General features: G+C 44.4%; 1 protein-coding gene across 1 annotated transcript; it reads left to right on the top strand.

Moving 5' to 3' along the window:
* Window positions 1-432: 432 nt before the first annotated feature.
* LOC123157102 (chaperone protein ClpB) lies at window positions 433-4,387 on the top strand. The gene is made up of 7 exons (XM_044575346.1): window positions 433-661; window positions 966-1,857; window positions 2,593-2,759; window positions 2,848-3,188; window positions 3,275-3,554; window positions 3,636-3,833; window positions 3,938-4,387. Exons 2-7 carry the CDS (start codon window positions 993-995, stop codon window positions 4,094-4,096), a joined length of 2,010 nt encoding a protein of 669 aa, XP_044431281.1. The 5' UTR covers window positions 433-661; window positions 966-992; the 3' UTR covers window positions 4,097-4,387.
* The last annotated feature ends 19,039 nt before the right edge of the window (window positions 4,388-23,426 follow it).

Here is a 23,426-nt window from a genome sequence, read left to right as displayed (position 1 = left end):
CTTCCAATGTTTTAAATTTTGATTTGAATTTTTGCGACAATATAGACCAATATTATGCCAATGTGCTACAAAATTTTCCAGATTTTTCTCAAGCATTTTCCAGATGTCTTACATTGATTCGGACTTTATTTTCTGAAATAATTGAATGAAAGAACAAAGGGCTGGAAATTAAATTTGAAAAGAAAAGAAATCGTTTTTCGGCAATTCCATCGGTTTGTTCTTTGTTCTTTCATTCCAAAAAAAAAATGTCTCCCCAAAAAACAAAAACAAAAACAGTGCACGCCATTGCTGGTTTCTGGGTGTCACGCGAGTGGGCCCTCCCATCAGCACGCACCATGGGCCTTTCGCGTCCAAGTTGATCGTGGGCCCATCTGGTGAATTTTGGTAGATAGCGAGCCTCGGCGGCCCAGTTGTGGGTGGTAAAGCCCAAGTGCTCCCTTCGCTCTGAGGCGTCGACCGACCACCAGAGCGAGGTAGGGTAGGGCAGCTGAGCAGGGCGAGGCGACGAGAGCTGTCGGCCCAGCCTCCAGGCAAGCGGCGGAGAGGCGCCGGCGGCAGTGAGCCTGAAGGGGGCTCCTTGGAGGAGCGGCGGGTGGAGCGGTCGGAGTCTAGGAGGAGGAGGCGGCGGCGCGGAGGAAACTTTCGCCCACTACTCGATCGGGTAATTTACTTTCGCCCCTCAAATCCCAATCCCCCCCTGTCACAGTTCTGCTACTGTACTTAATTTAGAGGAAAGATGATATTTGTGTCATGTTAATAGTTGGCCCCGGATCTTGGAATCCTTCCTCTCAGCAGACAAATTTTGAACTCCCCCTAAAAATACAATTTTTTTTATCACAACTCGGTTTCCAAAGCAAAACAGAACAAGAAATTTTGTTACAACTCCGCCTTGTAATACAATTTGAAGTCCGATACTTCTTCAATATGCATATGTTGAATTATTGCAGTGCAATTTCCTTGCTCAGGTTAGGTCTTTTCATCACCATCACCTTATGGAAGCGACTGCAATCTACGATACTCGGCTTGGGACCTGGGTTATGTTGTCTGATGGAGAAGATTCGACAAGTGCGGTCTTCGATCGGCTCTTGTCACATGTGTTTAGGTTGTATCGAGGGGTGGAGAGCGTTCTCTGTGTTGGAGCAGCCTTCGGTTTGTGCTGGGCAGCTTGGAGGTACTACGAGCGCAACTCGTGCCTGCGCAGCTACGGCCGTGACATGACCTGCAGCAAGCAGGCAGCCAACCCGGTGGTCGGCCGCGACAGTGAGATTGACCGCGTCGTCTCCATCCTCTGCCGCAAGACCAAGAACTGTGCCGCGCTGGTCGGTGCTGCAGGAGTCGGCAAGACGGCCATCGCTGAGGGCCTTGCACAGCGCATCGCTGCCGGGAAGGTCCCTGCGGCACTCGCCGGGGCACGCGTCGTGGAGGTTGATCTCGCGGCAATGGTTTCTGGGACTCTGTTCCGTGGCATGTTCGAGGAACGCATAAAAAGCGTGATAAAGCAGGCGGAGGACTCAGGTGGCAAGATAGTTCTCTTCATCGACGAGATGCACATGCTTCTTGGTGCCGGTGATGGATTGGGGGGATGCCAAGACGCTGCCAATATGCTCAAGCCAGCGTTGGCCCGTGGTCGTATCCGTTGTGTGGGTGCGACGACTTTTGATGATTATCGCAAGTACATTGAGAAGGATGCTGCGCTCGAGCGGCGGTTCCAGAAGGTGCACGTTGAGGAGCCAAGCATGCAGGACACCATTGCCATGCTGCGGGCTCTAAAGCAGCAGTATGAACAGCACCACGGCTTAGAAATCCAAGATGCTGCTCTTGTTGCCGCTGCACAGCTCGCTGGCCGCTACATCACCGGTGAGGAATTAATTTTGCTCACTTTGTTTCCAGAGAGGTGGTTAGTAGATGCACGGACTCATCTAGTTTGTCAGGAAGTCTAATGAAGCATGAATGGTTCTGCTGTAGGTGCAATTGAAGGGCAGGAATTATTTCATGAGACTGCTATGGAGTACCCATGTTTCATCACATACATTCAGTTTAATTTAGTTCAACTAATGTATAAATCATGTTTACATATTGAACAAATTCATGATAGTGTCATATGCATCAATTAATAGAGCAGTGCTTTCTTTCTGCCGAGTTGCTCTCATGAGTGGCAAGGATGCATATACGTTGGTGCAATTGAAGGGCAGGAATTATTTCATGAGACTGCTGTCAAGTACCCATGTTGCATCACATACATTCAGTTTAATTTAGTTCAACTAATGTACTCCCTCCGTTCCTAAATGTAAGTCTTTTTAGAGTTTCCACTACAAACTACATACGGATGTATATAGACATATTTTAGAGTGTAGATTCACTCATTTTGCTCTGTATGTAGTCCATAGTGTAATCTCTAGAAAGACTTATATTTAGGAACGGAGGGAATATAAATCATGTTTTATGCTATTGAACAAATTCATTATAGTGTCATGTGCATCAATTAATGGAGCAGTGCTTTCTTTGTGCCGAGTTGCTCTCATGAGTGGCAAGGATGTGTATATGTTGGTGCAAATTGACCGATTATATTGATGTCCTTAGTCCTTACTGTAGGTCGTCAATTTCCTGACAAGGCAATTGACCTGATTGATGAGGCTTGTGCCACGGCAACCAAAACGATGATGCCAGTTGGCGACCAAGAAGTGAATGTGAACACTGTGCAGAGTACCTCTAAAAATGCAGCCAAGGAGGCAATTGTTTCCCCAAATCATGTTGCGCAAGTAGGCATTCTCTTCCTAATGATAGCTGTGTACTGTTTTGATTGACGAGATGTGCCTGTCCTGCAAATTCTAACATTGTTATTTGAAGGTTGTGAGCCAATGGACTGGAATTCCTGTCGCTGCGCTTGACCAAGAGGAGAAGCATAGACTAATCCACCTACCAAGCAGACTACGCGAGCGAGTTGTTGGCCAGGATGAAGCCGTAAATCTGGTTGCGCAAGCAGTGTTACGTTCCAGGGCCGGCTTTGGTCAGCCTGGCCAACCCATAGACTCTTTCCTCTTCTTAGGCTCGACTGGTGTTGGAAAGACAGAGCTTGCAAAAGCTCTAGCGGAGCAGCTATTTGACAGCGAGAAGATGCTGGTTCGCTTTTACATGTCTGAATTTGTTGACAGGGGATCTGTGCTGCGTCTCATCGGAGCCCCTCCAAGGTATAATTTGTATTATCTTTTTGAACATTCTCAAATCATACTTTAATTCTGCTCATCGTAGTTGTTTTGCCTGTGCCTTCTTGAAGCTACAATGGCCATGAAGACGGTGGACAGCTGACGGAGAAAATCAGGAGACGCCCATACAGTGTTATCCTTTTTGATGAGGTGGAGAAGGCAGATCCGTCGGTGTTGAACCTTTTCGTGCAACTTCTGGATGATGGTGTGTTGACGGATGGGAAAGGCCGGACCGTGGATTTCAAGAATACCATCATCATCATGACCTCAAATCTAGGAGCGGAGCATCTAACAGCTGGAATGGCTGGAAACGGCACGATGGAAGCTGCACGGGACCTTGTGATGCATCAGGTTTGTGTATACAAGAGACTGTTGTTGTAAGTGTCTGTCCAGTGGACGCATGCTGAGTGGCATATATGTTTGTTGTTGCAGGTGCAGAAACACTTCAAACCTGAGCTTTGCAACAGGATGAGTGAGATTGTGATATTTGAGCCGCTTTCGCGCGACAAACTGAAGGAGATTGTGAAAATCCAGATGAAGAGGATTGTCGCCAGAGTCGCTAGCAAGGGCATTTGTCTATCTGCGAGCGATGCCGCGTTGGAGGTGGTTTTGTCGGAATCGTACAGCCCAGTAAGAACAGCTTGTTTCTTTCCAAGCCGGAGGGCTCACGTCTTTTCATTTGTCTGCGTGTTTTGGTGGTAACCATCATCATCCATTGTTAATTTGTGTGACAGATGTATGGCGCAAGGCCTGTAAAGAGGTGGTTGCTGAAGAATGTGATGACTGATCTCTCTGAGATGCTAGTCAATGGACATGTCGTGGAAGGCTCCTCAATCTCCATTGATGCTGTCGATGACGGGAGGCTCAAATTTGAAGTGGTGAAGGTGTCATGATATTGTTTTGGCCAGTCGTTTTAGAAGTAACAGGGCTTTGTTGACAATTAAATGCAGGAGCCTAGGTCCAATAGCTGCATCTGAGATTTAGTTTATTTTGCTTGTGCTTCTGAATTCTGATGATAACTTGGAAAAGTGTGTCTGTTGTGGAATCCCTGATTACCAGACTTGCTATCCTGAGCAACTGGAACTAGGTCTCCAAATAACTCATACTGGCTTTAGAACTAAAAAACTAGGATACTTATTATGCATTGCAGAGATTAGTCCTTGTGAAAGGTGCTTTCCATACAATTATATAGTACTATGTTTTTTGTGTGTAGAAGAATTTGTCATGCGATCAAATCCGTTCTAGCAAAAATTTACGTCCACTCGGTACCATGTGATCAATCTTCTTCGACTTGGAGCTACTCCTTACATTTTGCAAGACAGATAGGATTCATTTGGATATCTGTGTTGGAGATGCCCTTAGATTCCTACGTAGTATTCCCTCCGTTTTAAAATAGATCACCCAACTTTATACTAAAGTTAGTACAAAGTTGGGTCATCTATTTTGGAACGGAGGAAGCACGTGAGAGCGAGCTCAAGGAGAATCGATCCAGCTGCTTAGCCCTGTGTGCGTGCGCGTCAACTAAGGGATAATTTTATTTTGGTTTGCTATTGGAACCAATTTATCTCTGTAGCTTGAACGCGTACGGCCGGTTCGACGAGGCTTCCACATGATCAACAATTGCCTGTTTGCCACTGCTCATGTTATCGCTGGCAGCGGCTGCCGCAAGAAATGCGTGCTCGTCTCTCATATGCGTTGAATTCGTAATGAAGGACAAACACTGATTTAATAAGCTTACTCTCATATGCGTTCAATTGCTAATGAAGGAAAAGACACTGATTTGATAAATAAGCTTACTCCATATGTCAACAGGAGTATTAGTACAATAGGAAGAACAGGTAACCTCGAGGACAACACAGTACTGAAATCATAACTGCTTGCTTGGATGAAAGCACTACTAGGTAGAGTAACCATAATCTCAAAATAATTAGGACACTTAAAGTCGACGCTTAAGGATCCCTGGGCTTGCACCGATGATTCAGTCTCGTGGCCCTGTAATCCTCCAAACGAAGTATGCCACGGCGGCGACGGTAGCCAGCCTCGCGTACCCGACGCCAGCGGGCGCTTGCTCCTGGCCCTGGCCCGTGGCCCTTGGCGGCGGCGGCGGCTGGATGACGGCCGGCGCATGCTCCGGCGGCGGCGTGATGACGGCCGGCGCGTGCTCCGGCGGCGGCGGCGGCGGCGGTGGCGTGATGACGGCCGGCGCATGCTCCAGTACATGGCTCTGGATCCTTGGCGGCGACTCGGGTGGCCCGATTGGCACAGGATCCGACCCCGGCGGCGGGAGCATGGCGACGATCTTGGCGATGCGGCCGCGCTGATCGGGCTCCTCGGGCTGCGCAGGAGTCTTGGCGGCCTGCGGGGGAGGGGTGTGAGCGGCGGGTGGCGCGTCCTTGTCCCGGCCAGTGACCCTGTCCATGGTCGCCTTGGCGAACTTGGAAAGCGCGGTCATCTGTCCAAACGAGCGCGCCAAAAATATCAGTAGAATGAAGGTTTGAACAGGACTGCGGCGCGATTGCGATCCCGCCGCAAAATAAATGTAAAATTCATATGAGTAAATTGCTCATGAGACCAAAAACGAAAGCAGCAGCGTTCGTATGAGCAAAATTCATTCCCAAAATCAAAGGGTTTTTTCCCACCAGAATATCCAAAACCATGTTCTTACGAGATGAGGATATCCAGAACAAAAGGCATCGTTTTCGGACTACCTACGGCAGATCTTGTGTTGAAAACAGACCAAATCCTTCGAGCCCAACGAGATCCAATGTTTGTAGCCCAAACACCGTATCCAAATCCAAAGAGAAAAATGGAGAACCGAGGCCCCCGCTTTGCGAACGCCCAAGCTGTTGAATCACAAAGAGAAAAAACCAAGATAAAGAAAATCCCGCTCGTGTCTATCTGTTCAATCAGAACAAGGTTTCTGTTTCTTTCACACACACACACACACAAAGAACAAGGATAATCGTCATATCTCGAAATCGAATGGCACTGGCACCACCAAAAGTGGCGAAATCTTTGGCCTGGAACCCACAACACAGAGAACCGAAACAAAGAAACACCCGGCTGAGCGAAAAACACATCCGAGAAGACAAACAATGATCCACACATGGCAACGAAAAGCAAGAACACAAGGGGAATGGCCAAAGGCCCTTACGTTGACAGGCAGAGAAGGAGGGGGCGGAGGAGGCGTCGTGCCTTGGGCTGCGGGGCTGGAGCCACTTTATACAGCTCTCTCCGCTTGCGCGGTGCCTCCTATGCAACTGCCCACGCTCTAGAGAGTTCGTGGCGCTCTGCCCAATCATGACCGTCCATCAAACTGCCTTCCATCCCGACCGTTCCTTGCTGCCTCCCCACTCTGCTTGCATGACACCGTACAACGTGTTTCTAAGTTTCTACCAACCCAGGTCAAAGCGGTCAATAAAGCATAGCATTGCTCCTTCTGCTTGGTGCCGTTGGACACCCACCGGCGCATGCACCGGAGAGCCGGCCGGTTCGACTCGACTCGAACCGGACGAGCGTGACAGAGGGTCGATCCAGCTGTTGGTTTGCTATATATAAGAGGACGGAGAGTAAATTGTTCACAACCATCACATTTGTGGATAGGACACTCCAAAACAATCGTTCTTGTCAAAAATCACAAAAGACCATTTCTGTGGCAAGTGGATAACAAAAAGCACTAAACGAGCTATGAGCCTCGACTAACAGAAAAACTGACAAACCTGGCCCACTTGTCGGAGCCACTTGGCGCAGACAAACGACCGCGGGCAGACGGCCGTTACACCCATCTTGTTAAGTCGTCGGTGCGCGCGGGAGGGACATTTCATCCAACCGCTTTCTCTTTCCTTTGCTCCTTCCCCTCTCACAGCTGTAGCCATCCGTCGCCGCAGTAAGCTTTGCACCGCCGACGGAAGGGAGACATGGTTTCTTGGGATGATCTGCCAATGTCGTCTGACGATGATTCTGTGACAAGCCAGGTAAGCATGTGCTGCTTTCTCACACATCTAGGGTTAGGGTTCGAGGGAGAAAGGGGAATTTGTGTCCCCGATCGAAATTGAAGCCTTTTGCTTATGTTTAGCTACCTGCGACCATGCAGTGCACAGAATGGAGCGACCTGACTCTGAATCATGCTGCACGATGTGAGCATCAACCCCCTTGTGAAAAGTTTGTGGCATTTCAATTGACTGATAACGACAGGAGGTTTCTAGGTTATCCAAAAAAGGCGAGTGAGCAGTGCAATTGGGTGTTACAATATACAAATTATATTGCTTTTGTTGCTTGGGTGATTTTGTGAAATCTATGAATTGATTAGTTCTTAGTCGACTGATAGAATTAGTCTGACAAAATCTCTTCTTTATCAGTATTTTGCTCATGTGCCTGATATTATAGCATTAGTAGCCAATGCAGTATTGTTGTTGCTCTTCTTTATCAGTATTTTGCTCATGTGTCTGATATTATAGCATTAGTAGCCAATGCAGTAGTAGCCAATGCAGTATTGTTGCTGCTCTTCTTTATCAATATTGTTGCTCTATATTTTTATTAGTATTGTTGTTCTGTATTTTTATGTGTCTGATATTATAGCAGTAGTACTTGCAATAATTTTACAAGTAGAACATTAGCACACTTAAATTAGTTAAGTGGTTTTGCATTGGTTTCAGTTGATTGATTATGCATTGGTTTACATGTAATTTGCTATCTTTTTTATATTCATAGGATGGACCCAAGTGCAACTATGTGGAGTGGATTGACCCTGAGTGCCGAATCCCATTGAAGCAAGGTTTAGCTAGGATCTGGACTATGTATGAGGAGCAGATGACCATGAGGTTGAGATAGAATGTAGTTAATGCTAGAGAAATCTACAAGGTGGTGGAAGATAAGAGGAAGATTGAAAATGACCTGAGATTTTTAAAATTTGACTTTGCTAAAATGGTGGCTCACAAGGAGCATGCAATTTCCCAGTTAGGCAATACACATATAGCTCTAAGTGATCCGAGGAAGATCTTGAGAAAAATAATTTGGCTGGCAAAGCAGACACCAACATCCATCAGGTGTTAAGGGCAAATGCAGAGAAAGAGAGACAAACTAAAGCAAGAGAAGGTGAAGTTGGTGCAGGAGATGGACTAGATCAACCAAGAGAGGGACATATTGGTGGAGGAGAGGGAGAAGTTCAAGCAAGAGAAAAGGCACCAGGAGTACACAATAGGTGATCTGTTCAAAGAGAAGGAGGCTGACGGAGCGAATTCCCGTCAGATCCCTCGGCAGGGGTCCAAGCGTAGCTGTAAGTCATGGATCAAAGGTCACACAAGGGGTTTAACCAGGTTCGGTCCTCCGGATAGTAATACCCCACTTCCTGCTGGTTGTGGTTATTCATAATGGAGGGATACCTCATGCGAGGGATTACAATGGTGTGTGATGTTGCTACAGGGAGTTCTCCTATTTGAGGATAGCTGATCAAGGGGAACCCTAGACCTCGATACGTCCATTTTGCATCATGTTTTCATACTATTATTTATTATGTTTTGGGTCATTATTTCACTTTATGATGCTATTCTAAAGCCTTTTCTCTCTTATTTTGCAAGTTTCACATGAAGAGGGAGATTGCCGACAGCTAGAATTCTGAACCTGAAAAAGCTACAGTAGAGATAGTATTCTCCATAGCTCCAAATGACCTGAAAATTTACAGAGAATTATTCTGGAATATACAAAAAAATACTGGAAGAAGAATTACCACAAGGGGGGCACCGAAGAGCGACGAGCTCAGGGGGCGCGCCGACCCCCCAGGGCGTGCCCTATGAGCTCGTGGGCCCCCCACCAAGCCTCTGATGTCCATCTTCTGCTATATGAGGTTGTTTTCCCTAGAAACATAATTAGAAGACTTTTGGGATGAAGCGCCACCGTCTCAAAGCTGAACCTGGGCAGAAGCACTTTTGCTCTCTGGCGGAGCAATTCCCCGGGAAAACTTCCCTCCGGGAGGGGGAAAACGAAGCCATCGACATCACCAACAACCCTCTCATCGTGGGAGGACCAATATCCATCAACATCTTCACCAACACCATCTCATCTCAAACCCTAGCTCATCTCTTGTATTCAATCTTTGTCTCAAAACCTCAGATTGGTACCTGTGGGTTGCTAGTAGTGCTGATTACATCTTGTAGTTGATACTTGTTGGTTTAATTGGTGGAAGATTAAATGTTCAGGTCCTCAAGAATATTCAATACACCTCTGATCTTGAATATGAATATTATTTGTGAGTAGTTACTTTTGTTCTTGAGGACATGAGAGAAGTCTTGTTATAAGTAATCATGTGAACACTACAAAAAAACACTTCCGTGATGATACGTGTTTGTCACACAAGGTCACGTTTGCTGTCATGCATGTACATCCATGACGATTTTATGACAGAATCAAGATAGTCATACCGGAGGAAACACGTGTCGGCTCTGTGATGGGCCAGATGTCGTCCATCCAATGGAGGAGACATGTCTATGATAGAACGACATGTGGCAGGGCCCAACAAAGGCCCATATAGGTTGAAAAGGCTAGCCCAGCACTGGTGCGCGTCGGTGCTATACAAACGGTTTTTAACCCCTTTCCGCGACGACATTTGGAACCGTCGCCAAGTGAGTGTGGGCGATAGGGGGTCCTTCCCACACGACCCAGAAACCGTCGGGGATAGGCCCTCCTGAGACACCAAATGAGCTCGTGTGTGATCGGGCGAGGCATCGAAACCCAATCATTTCCGTAGGTATGTACATCCCACACGGTGAATCCCAGAAAATCATTTCCCTAGGTATGTACATCCCACACGGTGAATCCTAGAAAATCATTTCCATAGGTATGTACATCCCACACGGTGAATCCTAGAAAAACATTTCCGTAGGTATGCATATCACACACAGTTCTTTGTGTGGAAACGTTTGTGCAAGGTGGCCTAACGCAAACAGTTCGCTGCCGGAAGCCGTGTGCGATTGTTAGTTGATCGAACACGCCTACTTTCTAGAAACCGTGCGGTTGTTTGAGTTCATCACCCACGGTGCTGCCTGAGTAACCGTCTGCAATAGAAAACCCCAATAAGTAGGGTAATTAGCCTATTATTGATAATACATGTACTAATCAAACTGATATTTCTTATAAAACACGCCAGTTATTTCATATCCGTATAAAAGCAACCAGGATTTCATAATCGAATTACATCAGATAGCTTCGGCACTCAGTTATGCCATTACACAACAGCACCAAGTTTCACATGCAGCATCAAAAACCTTTGGAAAGTAGCATCATACACGATAAATAGATAGATGAATCTCATCTGGGAAACTGCAGAAGCGGAAGGCAAATATTGAGCCTCCAGTGTTGTTGAATGTCCTTGCAACTTTAGGCCGGTGGCTATGGATAATTGCCCGCCCAACCTTCGCCCTCTTCAGCAACACTTCAATATTGTACCGTGGGTGTTGAATGAATACCTTCCTCGCCTCTTGACCATGCAGGTGGTTTGAGAGGTAATCATCGGTGAACTGTTTTGAAAAGTACTGAAAACAAAGTTATGCATAAATCACAATTGTAAATTTTGAAATGACGCAAGGGGTAAAAACAAGGTAAAAGAGTTGGTACCATCCTATAGTTGACCGATGTCTTCTTCATTGTGCAAACAAAGATCTTGCTATTATTCATCGCAAGTTTCTTCATCCTAACAATCTTTCTGAGTTTCTTGACTTGACTGATATTCATGGACATCTCATTTCCCCATATGCAAAATGGGTCGAACAGTGGGTCTAAGCCTCTGACAGCAGGACCTACATGTGCAAGACCAAATTGTAAGAAACCTAAATATTAGAATGATTCCCGCAACTGCACAATAATGTGCTATTATCCAAAGGATCCTGCTTGAACAAACCTCGATGGTAAACCGCAGTGTCTCCCATTGTTTCCCTGCAACACACATAAGGAAGATCTTGATCAGGTTAACTAAGAGTTTCCATACTATCACTAGAATATATATTGAGTACAGCCAAATTCGATTGGTGTCACATGCATAACAATATGAAATTGTACCCACAGCAAATGAAAATCAAAGTGCGGAACTGAACCAAACAGTTAAATGGACAGCAGACCAAATGAACCAAAATAGTTAACTGAGCACGACATTGCAGAATAGAAACATGTACTAGAAGATAAGACAGTTAACAAAACAAAGAATGCTTGAGAACAGTACTACGAAATGTAGCAATTGTTGGACCAAAGTGTTAACTGAACATTACATTTTAGAGGACCAAACTGTTAACTGAACATCAGATTGCATATTAACATTACAGAGGACAAATCACTAGAAGGAACTGGCGGTGGCCTCGAGAAAACAGCATGAACTGTATTTGAAAGTAGACAACTGCGTGGCGGCGTCGACGGTGGCCTCGAAGACGAGGTGCTCCACCAAGATCTGGCGGTCGACACACATGGCAGCCATAGCGACCTCGTGCGCGTGTGTGGCTACATGCTACTGAGCTCCATGTTATACTGCGTGCAAAATGGCTGTGGGTGGCGCTTAATTAGAGGAGGGGCCAGTGATTTTGGTGGAAGGTCTCGCGCTGTCGGTCCGGGCATGTGGGATGGGAAAGGACGAGGATGGTGTGGGTGGGGTGTGGATTACTTGACCATATCGTCAAGGCGACGCAGCAAGAAGAAGGGTCGGCATAGAGGAGGCGGCGCTGCAAGAAGAAGGGTCGGCTACGTGGAAGCGACGCTGCAAGAAGAAGGGTAGCCGGCAAGGAGGCGACGCTGCAAGAAGAAGGGTCGCCGGTGAGGAGGCTGAGCTGCCAGTAAGCAGCAGTGAAGGTTTGAACTTGGAAAGCAAGGCGGAACAGTGGAAATGTGGCTTTTGGTAGTAGGGACGGGGCGGGGAGATAGATATTTCCACAGTGGCAAAAAAAACTCGGTGCTGCTACCTCTTGAGCATGCGTTGGTTTTCCCTTGAAGAGGAAATGGTGATGCACCAAAGTAGCGTAAGTATTTCCCTCAGTTTTTGAGAACCAAGGTATCAATCCAGTAGGACACTACACGCAAATCCCTAGTACCTGCACAAACAATAAGAACCTTGCAACCAATGCCATAAAAGGGGTTGTCAATCCCTTCACAGAAACTTGCAAAAGTGAGATCTGATAAAGATAATAAGATAAATATTTTTGGTATTTTTGTTGTATAGATTGAAAAGTAAAGGTTGCAAAATAAATGACGACAGAAATAGAACATTGGCGGGAGATTAATATGATGGAAGATAGACCCGGGGGCCATAGGTTTCACTAGTGGCTTCTCTTAAGATGGCATATTTTACGGTGGGTGAACAAACTACTGCCGAGCAATTGATAGAAAAGCGCATAGTTATGAGAATATCTAGGCATGATCATGAACATAGGCATCACATCCGCGACAAGTAGACCAGTCTGCATATACTACTATTACTCCACACATCGACCGCTATCCAGCACGCATCTAGAGTATTAAGTTCATAAGAACAGAGTAACACATTAGGCAAGATGACATGATGTAGAGGGATAAACTCAAGCAATATGATATAAACCCCATCTTTTTATCCTCGATGGCAACAATACAATACGTGCCTTGCTGCCCCTGCTGTCACTGGGAAGCGACACCGCAAGATTGAACCCAAAGCTAAGCACTTCTCCCATTGCAAGAAAGATCAATCTAGTAGGCCAAACCAAACTGATAATTCGAAGAGACTTACAAAGATATCAATCATGCATATAAGAATTCAGAGAAGAACCAAATATTGTTCATAGATAATCTTGATCATAAATCCACAATTCATCGGATCTCGACAAACACACTGCAAAAAGTATTACATTGAATAGATCTCCAAGAAGATCGAGGAGAACTTTGTATTGAGAATCAAAGAGAGAGAAGAAGCCATCTAGCTAATAACTATGGACCCAAAGGTCTGTGGTAAACTACTCACACATCATCGGAGAGGCCATGGTGTTGATGTAGAAGCCCTCCATGATCGATTCCCCCTCCGACGGAACGCCGGAAAAGGCCCCAAGATGGGATCTCACGGGTACAGAAGGTTGCGGCGGTGGAAATAGGGTTTCATGGTGCTCCTGGATGTTTTCAGGGTATAATAGTATATATAGGCGAAGGAAGTAGGTCGGTGGAGCCACGAGGGGCCCACGAGGGTGGGGGGCGCGCCTACCCCCCTAGGCACGCCCTCCTACCTCGTGGCCGCCTCGTTGCTTCCTTGACGTCCACTCCAAATCTCCTGGATTGTGTTTGTTACAAAAATGATTCTCCAGAAGGTTTCATTCTTTTTGGACTCCGTTTGATATTCCTTTTCTGCGAAACACTGAAATAGGCAAAAAAAACAACAATTTGCATTGGGCCTCCGATTAGTAGGTTAGTCCCAAAAAATAATATAAAAGTGCATAATAAAGTCCATTAAACATCCAAAATAGATAATATAATAGCATGGAACAATCAAAAATTATAGATACATTGGAGACGTATCAAGCATCCCCAAGCTTAATTCCTGCTCATCCTCGAGTAGGTAAATGATAAAAACAGAATTTTTGATGTGGAATGCTACCTAGCATAATTCTCAATGTAATTTTCTTTATTGTGGCATGAATGTTCAGATCCCAAAAGATTCTAGACAAATGTTTAATATTGACATAAAAATAATAATACTTCAAGCATGCTAACCAAGAAATTATGTCCTATCAAAATAACATAGCCAAAGAAAGCTTATCCCTACAAAATCATATAGTTTGGCCATGCTTCATTTTCGTCACACAAAATGCTCCTATCATGCACAACCCCGGTTTCAGCCAAGCAATTGTTTCATACTTAGCCTTTTCAAACTCTTTCAACTTTTACGCAATATATGAGCGTAAGCCATGGACATAACACTATGGGTGGAATAGAATATGATGGTGGAGGTTGTGTGAGAAGACAAAAAGGAGAAAGTCTCACATTGACGCGGCTAATCAACGGGCTATGGAGATGCCCATCAATTGATGTCAATGCGAGGAGTAGGGATTGCCATGCAACTGATGCACTAGAGCTATAAGTATATGAAAGCTCATCAAAAGAAACTAAGTGGGTGTACATCCAACTTGCTTTCTCATGAAGACCTAGGGCATTTTGAGGAAGCCCATCACTGGAATATACAAGCAAAGTTCTATAATGAAAAATTCCCACTAGCATATGAAAGTGACAAAATAAGAGACTCTCTATCATGAAGATCATGGTGCTACTTTGAAGCACAAGTGTGGAAAAATGATAGTAACATTGTCCCTTCTCTCTTTTTCTCTCATTTTTTTGTTTGGGCTTCTTTGGCCTCTTTTTTATTTGGGCTTCTTTGGCCTCTCTCTTTTTCTTTTCTTTTTTCGTCCGGAGTCTCATCCCGACTTGTGGGGGAATCATAGTCTCCATCATCCTTTCCTCACATGGGACAATGTTCTAATAATGAAAATCATCACACTTCTATTTACTTACAACTCAAGAATCACAACTCGATACTTAGAACAAAATATGACTCTATGTGTCTGCCTCCGACGGTGTACCGGGATATGCAATGAATCAAGAGCGACATGTATGAAAGAATTATGAAGGTGGATTTGCCACAAATACAATGTCAACTACATGATCATGCAAAGCAATATGACAATGATGGAGCGTGTCATAATAGACGGAACGGTGGTAAGTTGCATGGAAATATATCTCGGAATGGCTATGGAAATGCCATGATAGGTAGTATGGTGGCTGTTTTGAGGAAGATATAAGGAGGCTTATGTGTGATATAACGTATTGTTTCACAGGGTTTGGATGCACTGGCAAAGTTCTCGCCAACTCTCAAGGTGAGAAAGGGCAATGCATGGTACCGAAGAGGCTAGCAATAATGGAAAGGTGAGAGTGCGTATAATCCATGGACTCAACATTAGTCATAAAGAACTCACATACTTATTGCAAAAATCTACAAGTCATCAAAAACAAGCACTACACGCATGCTCCTAGGGGAAGGGTTGGTAGGAGTTAACTCTAAATATTATGAGTGTTTTGCTTTGTGTGATTTGGGTGCTAGTGTTTCCACGATTCCGAAAACTTTATGTGATATTCTAGGTTTCCATGATCTTGATGATTACTCTTTAAATTTTCACCTTGCGGATTCCACCATTAAAAAGCCAATGGGAAGGATCAGTGATGTTCTCATTGTTGCAAATAGAAATTTGGTGCCTGTAGATTTTATCGTTCTTGATATAGATTGCAATCTTTCTTGCCCTATTATTCTTGGTAGACCTTTCCTTTGAACGATTGGTGCGATTATTGATATGAAGGAAGGGAATATTAGATTCCAATTTCCATTAAAGAAAGGCATGGAGCACTTTCCAAGAAAGAAAGTCAAATTACCTTATGAATCTATCATGCGGGCTGCTTATGAATTTAGTGCCAAAGATGGCACTACTTAGATCTATCTTCGCTTTTATGCCTAGCTAGGGGCGTTAAACGATAGCACTAGTTGGGAGGCAACCCAATTTTCTTTGTCTTTTTTGTTTTTGTTCCTATTTAGTAATAAATCTTGCATCTACCTTCTGTTTAGATGTGTTTTATCTTTTAATTAGTGTTTGTGCCAAGTAGAACCTATAGGATAACCTATGATGATAGTTGATTTGATTCTGCTGAAAAACAGAAACTTTGTGCGCACAAATTTAGTTTTGTTAAATCACAGAAACGTGATTTTGCGTTGATTATTTTTTATGCTGATCAATAGACAAATTGTACAGGACTTCCTATTTTTGTAAGATTTTTAGAGTTCGATAAGTTTGCGTTAGTTACAGATTGCTACAGACTGTTCTGTTTTTGACAGATTCTGTTTTTCGTGTGTTGTTTGCTTATTTTGATGCATCTATGGCTACTAAAATAGTTTATAAACCATAGAGAAGTTGCAATACAGTAGGTTTAACACCAAAATAAATAAATAATGAGTTCATTATAGTACCTTATGTGGTGGTTTTGTTTTCTTTCACTAACGGAGCTTATAAGATTTCCTGTTGAGTTTTGTGTTATGAAGTTTTCAAGTTTTGGGTAAAGCTTTTATGGACTATGGAATAAGGAGTGGCAAGAGTCTAAGCTTGGGGATGCCCATGACACCCCAAGATATTCAAGGATAGCCAAAAGCCTAAGCTTGGGGATGCCCCGGGAAGGCATCCCCTCTTTCGTCTTCGTTCATTGGTAACTTTACTTGGAGCTATATTTTTATTCGTCACATGATATGTGTTTTGCTTGGAGCGTCGTGTATTGTATTAGTCTTCGCTTTTTAGTTTTCCACAATCATCCTTTCTGTACACACCTTTTGGGAGAAGCCTACTTGATTAGATTTTGCTAGAATACTCTATGTGCTTCACTTATATCTTTTGAGCTTGATAGTTTTTGGTCTAGTGCTTCACTTATATCTTTTAGAGCACGGTGGTGACTTATTTTTGTAGAAATTGTCAGTCTCTCATGCTTCACTTATATTATTTTGAGATTCTTTTAGAACAGCATGGTATTTGCTTTGGTTATAAAATTGGTCCTAGAATGGTAGGCATCCAAGTTGGGTATAATAAAAACTATCATAGGAAGTGAATTGGATGCTATGATCAATTTGATACTTGATAATTGTTTTGAGATATGGAGGTAGTGATATTAAAGTCATGCTAGTTGGGTGATTATGAATTTAAATAATGCTTGTGTTGAAGTTAGCAAGTCCCGTAGCATGCATGTATGGTTAAAGTTGTGTAACAAATTTGAAACATGAAGTGTACCTGGCTTGTGCATCCTTATGAGTGGCGGTCGGGGACGAGCGATGGTCTTTTCCTACCAATCTATCCCCCTAGGAGCATGCGCTTAGTACTTGATTTTTGATGACTTCTAAATTTTTGCAATAAGTATACGAGTTCTTTTGACTAATGTTGAGTCCATGGATTATACGCACTTTTACCTTTCCGCCATTGCTAGCCTCTTCGGTACCGTGCATTGCCCTTTCTCACCTTGAGAGTTGGTGCAAACTTCGTCGGTGCATCCAAACCCCGTGATACGATACGCTCTATCACACATAAACCTCCTTATATCTTCCTCAAAACAGCCACCATACCTACCTATTATGACATTTCCATAGCCATTCCGAGATATATTGCCATGCAACTTTCCACCGTTCCGTTCATCATCATCATGACATACTTTACTTTTGTCATATTGCCATTGCATGATCATGTAGTTGACATAGTATTTGTGGCAAAACCACCATGCATAATTTTCATACATGTCACTCTTGATTCATTGCACCATCCCGGTACACCGCCGGAGGCATTCATATAGAGTCATATCTTGTTCTAGTTTCGAGTCGTAATTCATATGTTGTAATCAATGAAAGTGTGATGATCATCATTATTAGAGCATTGCCTAAAAAGAAAAAAAAGAAGAAATGCCAAAAGAAAAAAGAAAGGCCCAAAAAAAAGAAAAAAAGAAAAGAAAAGAAAATAAATAAAAAGGGCAATGTTACTATCTCTTTTTCCACACTTGTGCTTCAAAGTAGCACCTTGTTCTTCATGTAGTGAGTCTCATATATTGTGCTTCAAAGTAGCACCACGTTTTTCATATAGCGAGTCTCATAATTAAGTTGTCTTTTTCATACTAGTGGGAATTTTTCATTATATAACTTGGCTTGTATATTCCTACAATGGGCTTCCTCAAATGCCCTAGGTCTTCGTGAGCAAGCAAGTTGGATGCACACCCACTAGTTTTCTTTTGTTGAGCATTCATTTATAGCTCTAGTGCATCCGTTGCATGGCAATCCCTACTCCTCATGTTGACATCAATTGATGGGCATATCCATAGCCCGTTGATTATCCTCGTCAATGTGAGACTTTCTCCTTTTTTTGTCTTCTCCACACAATCCCCATCATCATATTCTATTCCACCCATAGTGCTATATCCATGGCTCACGCTCATGTATTGCGTGAAGGTTGAAAAGGTTTCAGATTATTTAAGTATGAAACAATTGCTTGGCTTGTTATCGGGGGTATAGAAGTTGGGAACATCTTTGTGTGATGAAAATGAAGCATAGCCTAACTATATGATTTTGTAGGGATGAACTTTATTTTGCCATGTTATTTTGAGAAGACATGATTACTTTGATTAGTATGCTTGAAGTGTTACTATTTATTTTATCAATATGAACTTTTATTTTGAATCATTTGGATCTGAACATTCATGCCACAATAAAGAAAATTACATTGAGAATTATGCTAGGTAGCATTCCACATCAAAAATTCTGTTTTTATCATTTACCTACTCGAGGACGAGCAGGAATTAAGCTTGGGGATGCTTGATACATCTCCAACGTATCTATAATTTTTGATTGCTCCATGCTATTATATTACCCCTTTTGGATGTTTATGGGCTTTATTTTACACATTTATATCATTTTTGGGACTAACCTACTAACCGGAGGCCCAGCCCGTATTGCTGTTTTTTTGCCTATTTCAGTATTTCGAAGAAAAGGAATATCAAACGGAGTCCAAACGGAATTAAACCTTCGGGAGCGTGATTTTTGGAACGAACATGATCCAGGGGACTTGGAGTGCAAGTCAAGAAGCAGTCGAGGCGGCCACGAGAGGGTAGGGCGCCCCCCCCTATAGGGCACGCCCCCTATCTCGTGGGCCCCTCAGGCGGCCACCGACGTAGTTCTTCCTCCTATATAAGCTTACGTACCCAGGGAACCAATGAAATACAATTTCCACCGTCGTAACCTTCTGTATCCGCGAGACCCCATCTTGGAGCCTTCGTCGGCGCTCTGCCGGAGGGGGAATCGACCATGGAGGGCTCTACATCAACACCATAGCCCCTCCGATGAGTTGTGAGTAGTTTACCATAGACCTTCGGGTCCATAGTTATTAGCTAGATGGCTTCTTCTCTCTTTTTGGATCTCAATACAATGTTCTCCCCCTCTCTTGTGGAGATCTATTCGATGTAAACTCTTTTTGCGGTGTGTTTGTCGAGATCCGATGAATTGTGGGTTTATGATCAAGTTTATCTATGAGAAATATTTGAATCTTCTCTGAATTCTTTTATGTATGATTGAGTTATCTTTGCAAGTCTCTTCGAATTATCAGTTTGGTTTGTCCTACTAGATTGATCTTTCTTGCCATGGGAGAAGTGCTTAGCTTTGGGTTCAATCTTGCGGTGTCCTTACCCAGTGACAGCAGGGGTTGCAAGGCATGTATTGTATTGTTTCCATCGAGGATAAAAATATGGGGTTTATATCATATTGCATGAGTTTATCCCTCTACATCATGTCATCTTGCTTAAGGCGTTACTCTGTTCTTATGAACTTAATACTCCAGATGCAGGCAGGAGTCGGTCGATGTGTGGAGTAATAGTAGTAGATGCAGGCAGGAGTCGGTCTACTTGTTGCGGATGTGATGCCTATATACATGATCATGCCTAGATAATCTCATAATTATTCGCTTTTCTATCAATTGATCGACAGTAATTTGTTCACCCACCGTAATACTTATGCTATCTTGAGAGAAGCCTCTAATGAAACCTATGGCCCCGGGGTCTATCTCTTATCATATTTGCTTCCAACCTACTTTTATTTGCATCTTTACTTTTTGCATCTATATTATAAAATACCAAAAATATATTTATCTTATCATACTATCTCTATCAGATCTCACTTTCGCAAGTGGCCGTGAAGGGATTGCCAACCCCTTTATTGCGTTGGTTGCGAGTTCTTTGTTTGTTTGTGTAGGTGCGTAGGACTTTTGAGGAGCCTCCTACTGGTTTGATACCTTGGTTCTCAAAAACTGAAGGAAATACTTACGCTACTATTGCTGCATCACCCTTTCCTCTTCAAGGAAAACCAACGCAAGCTCAAGACGTAGCATTTACACCGCTGCATAGAGGGGGGAAGAGTTGGTGATGAGGGCGTGAAGTTGTTGGTGTAGATCGCGGTGATGATGATGGCCCCCGGCGGCGTTTCGGCGCCACCGGAAGCAAGGGGGAGAGAGCCCCCTTCTTCTTCTTATTCCTTGACCTTCTCCCTAGATGAGAGAAGGGTTTCCTCTCTGGTCCATGGCCTCCTTGGCTTGGGAGGGGCGAGAGCCCCTCCGAGATTGGATCTGTCTCTCTCTGTTTCTACGTTCTCTAGTTCTGCCCTTTCACCGTTTGTTATATATCCGGAGATCCGTAACTCCGATTGGGTTGAAACCTTCGCCCAGATTTTTCTCCAAAAATTAGCTTTCTTGCGGTAAAAGAAGAGCGTCACTGCCTTACGGGGTGCCCACGAGGGTCAGGGGCGCCCCCGTGGCCCCCTCGAGCACCATCTCGTGTTGATTCTTCTTCCCAAAAATCACAAATATTCCAAAAATATTCTCCGTCCGTTTTTATCCCGTTTGGACTCCGTTTAATATTGGGTTTCTGCGAAACATAAAACATGAAACAAACAGGAACTGGCACCGGGCACTGGATCAATATGTTAGTCCTAAAAATAGTATAAAAAGTTGCCAAAAGTTTATGAAAGTTGTATAATATTGGCCTGGAAAAATCAAAAATTATAGATACGATGGAGACGGATCAGGGCTCCCACCTGTCGGGGGCCGGGGAGACCAAGGCCTGAGGAGGAAATGTTGGGGAACGTTGCAGAAAATTAAAATTTTTCCTACGGTTTCACCAAGATCCATCTATGAGTTCATCTAGGAAACGAGTCAAGGGAGAGAGTTTGCATCTACATACCACTTGTAGATCACGAGCGGAAGCTAGCCAAGGGGATGGTGATGATGGAGTCGTACTCGAACGTGATTCGGATCACCGATGTCCAAGTGCTGAACGGACATCACCTCCGCGTTCAACACACGTACGGGACGGGAGACGTCTCCTCCTTCTTGATCCAGCAAGGGGGAAGGAGAGGTTGAGGAAGATTGCTCCAACGGCAGCACGACGGCGTGGTGTAGTTGGTGCAGCAGTACTCCGACAGGGCTTCGCCAAGCATATACGAAGGAGGAGAGGTGTTGGGGAGGGGAGGGGCTGCGCCTTGGCTTGTGTTAAGCTCCCATGCGCCTCCCCACTATATATAGGGGTGGAGGGGCTGGTTTCTTGCCCTCCAAGTCCATTGGGGCGTTGGCCAAGGTGGGAGGAAAGAAATCCCATCATTTCCTTCCCCACCGATTGTTATCCCCCCTTTTTAGGGATCTTGATCTTATCCCTTCGGGATATGATCTTATTCCTTCTAAGGGGGATCTTGGTGCGCCTTGACCAGGGGTGTGGGGCCTTTCCCCCACTACTCACGTTCATGTGGGTCCCCCCATGCAGGTGGGCCCCACTCCGGAACCTTCTAGAACCTTCCCGGTACAATACCGAAAAATCCCGAACATTCTCCGGTGGCCAAAATAGGACTTCCCATATATAAATCTTTACCTCCGGACCATTCCGGAACTCCTCGTGACGTCCGGGATCTCATCCGGGACTCCGAACAACATTCGGTAACCACATACAAACTTCCTTTATAACCCTAGCGTCATCGAACCTTAAGTGTGTAGACCCTACGGGTTCGGGAGACATGTAGACATGACCGAGACGTTCTCCGGTCAATAACCAACAGCGGGATCTGGATACCCATGTTGGCTCCCACATGCTTCTCGATGTTGTCATCGGATGAACCACGATGTCGAGGATTCGATCAAACCCTGTATACAATTCCCTTTGTCAATCGGTACGTTACTTGCCCGAGACTCGATCGTCGGTATCCCAATACCTTGTTCAGTCTCGTTACCGGCAAGTCACTTTACTCGTACCGTAATGCATGATCTCGTGGCCAACACTTTGGTCACCTTGAGCTCATTATGATGATGCATTACCGAGTGGGCCCAGAGATACCTCTCCGTCATACGGAGTGACAAATCCCAGTCTCGATCCGTGTCAACCCAACAGCTACTTTCGGAGATACCTGTAATGCACCTTTATAGTCACCCAGTTACGTTGTGACGTTTGATACACCCAAGGCACTCCTACGGTATCCGGGAGTTACACGATCTCATGGTCTAAGGAAGAGATACTTGACATTGGCAAAGCTCTAGCAAACGAACTAAACGACCTTTGTGCTATGCTTAGGATTGGGTCTTGTCCATCACATCATTCTCCTAATGATGTGATCCCGTTATCAACGACATCCAATGTCCATAGCCAGGAAATCATGACTATCTGTTGATCACAACGAGCTAGTCAACTAGAGGCTCACTAGGGACATATTGAGGTCTATGTATTCACACGTGTATTACGATTTCCGGATAATACAGTTATAGCATGAATAAAAGACAATTATCATGAACAATGAAATATAATAATACTTTTATTATTGCCTCTAGGGCATATTTCCAACAGTCTCCCACTTGCACTAGAGTCACCAATCTAGTTACATTGTGATGAATCGAACACCCATAGAGTTCTGGTGTTGATCATGTTTAGCTCGCGAGAGAGGTTTAGTCAACGGATCTGCGACATTCAGATCCGTATGTACTTTGCAAATTTCTATGTCTCCATCTTGAACATTTTCACGGATGGAGTTGAAACGACGCTTGATGTGCCTGGTCTTCTTGTGAAACCTGGGCTCCTTGGCAAGGGCAATAGCTCCAGTGTTGTCACAGAAGAGTTTGATTGGCCCCGACGCATTGGGTATGACTCCTAGGTCGGTGATGAACTCCTTCACCCAAATCGCTTCATGCGCTGCCTCCGAGGCTGCCATGTACTCCGCTTCACACGTAGATCCCGCCACGACGCTCTGCTTGCAGCTGCACCAGCTTACTGCTCCACCATTCAACATATACACGTATCCGGTTTGTGACTTAGAGTCATCCGGATCTGAGTCGAAGCTAGCGTCGACGTAACCCTTTACGACAAGCTCTTCGTCTCCTCCATAAACGAGAAACATGTCCTTTGTCCTTTTCAGGTACTTCAGGATATTCTTGACTGCTGTCCAGTGTTCCTTGCTGGGATTACTTTGGTATCTAGCTACCAAACTCACGGCAAGGTTTACATCAGGTCTGGTACACAGCATGGCATACATAATAGATCCTATGGCTGAAGCATAGGGGATGACACTCATCTCTTCTTTATCTTTTGCCGTGGTCGGTGACTGAGCCGAGCTCAATCTCACACCTTGTAACATAGGCAAGAACCCCTTCT

The sequence above is a fragment of the Triticum aestivum genome, chromosome 7B (assembly GCF_018294505.1).
Source record: "Triticum aestivum cultivar Chinese Spring chromosome 7B, IWGSC CS RefSeq v2.1, whole genome shotgun sequence".
Classification (NCBI taxonomy): Eukaryota; Viridiplantae; Streptophyta; class Magnoliopsida; order Poales; family Poaceae; genus Triticum; species Triticum aestivum.
Note: the sequence above shows the minus strand (reverse complement) of the source record. Positions and strands in the feature narration are given on the sequence as shown.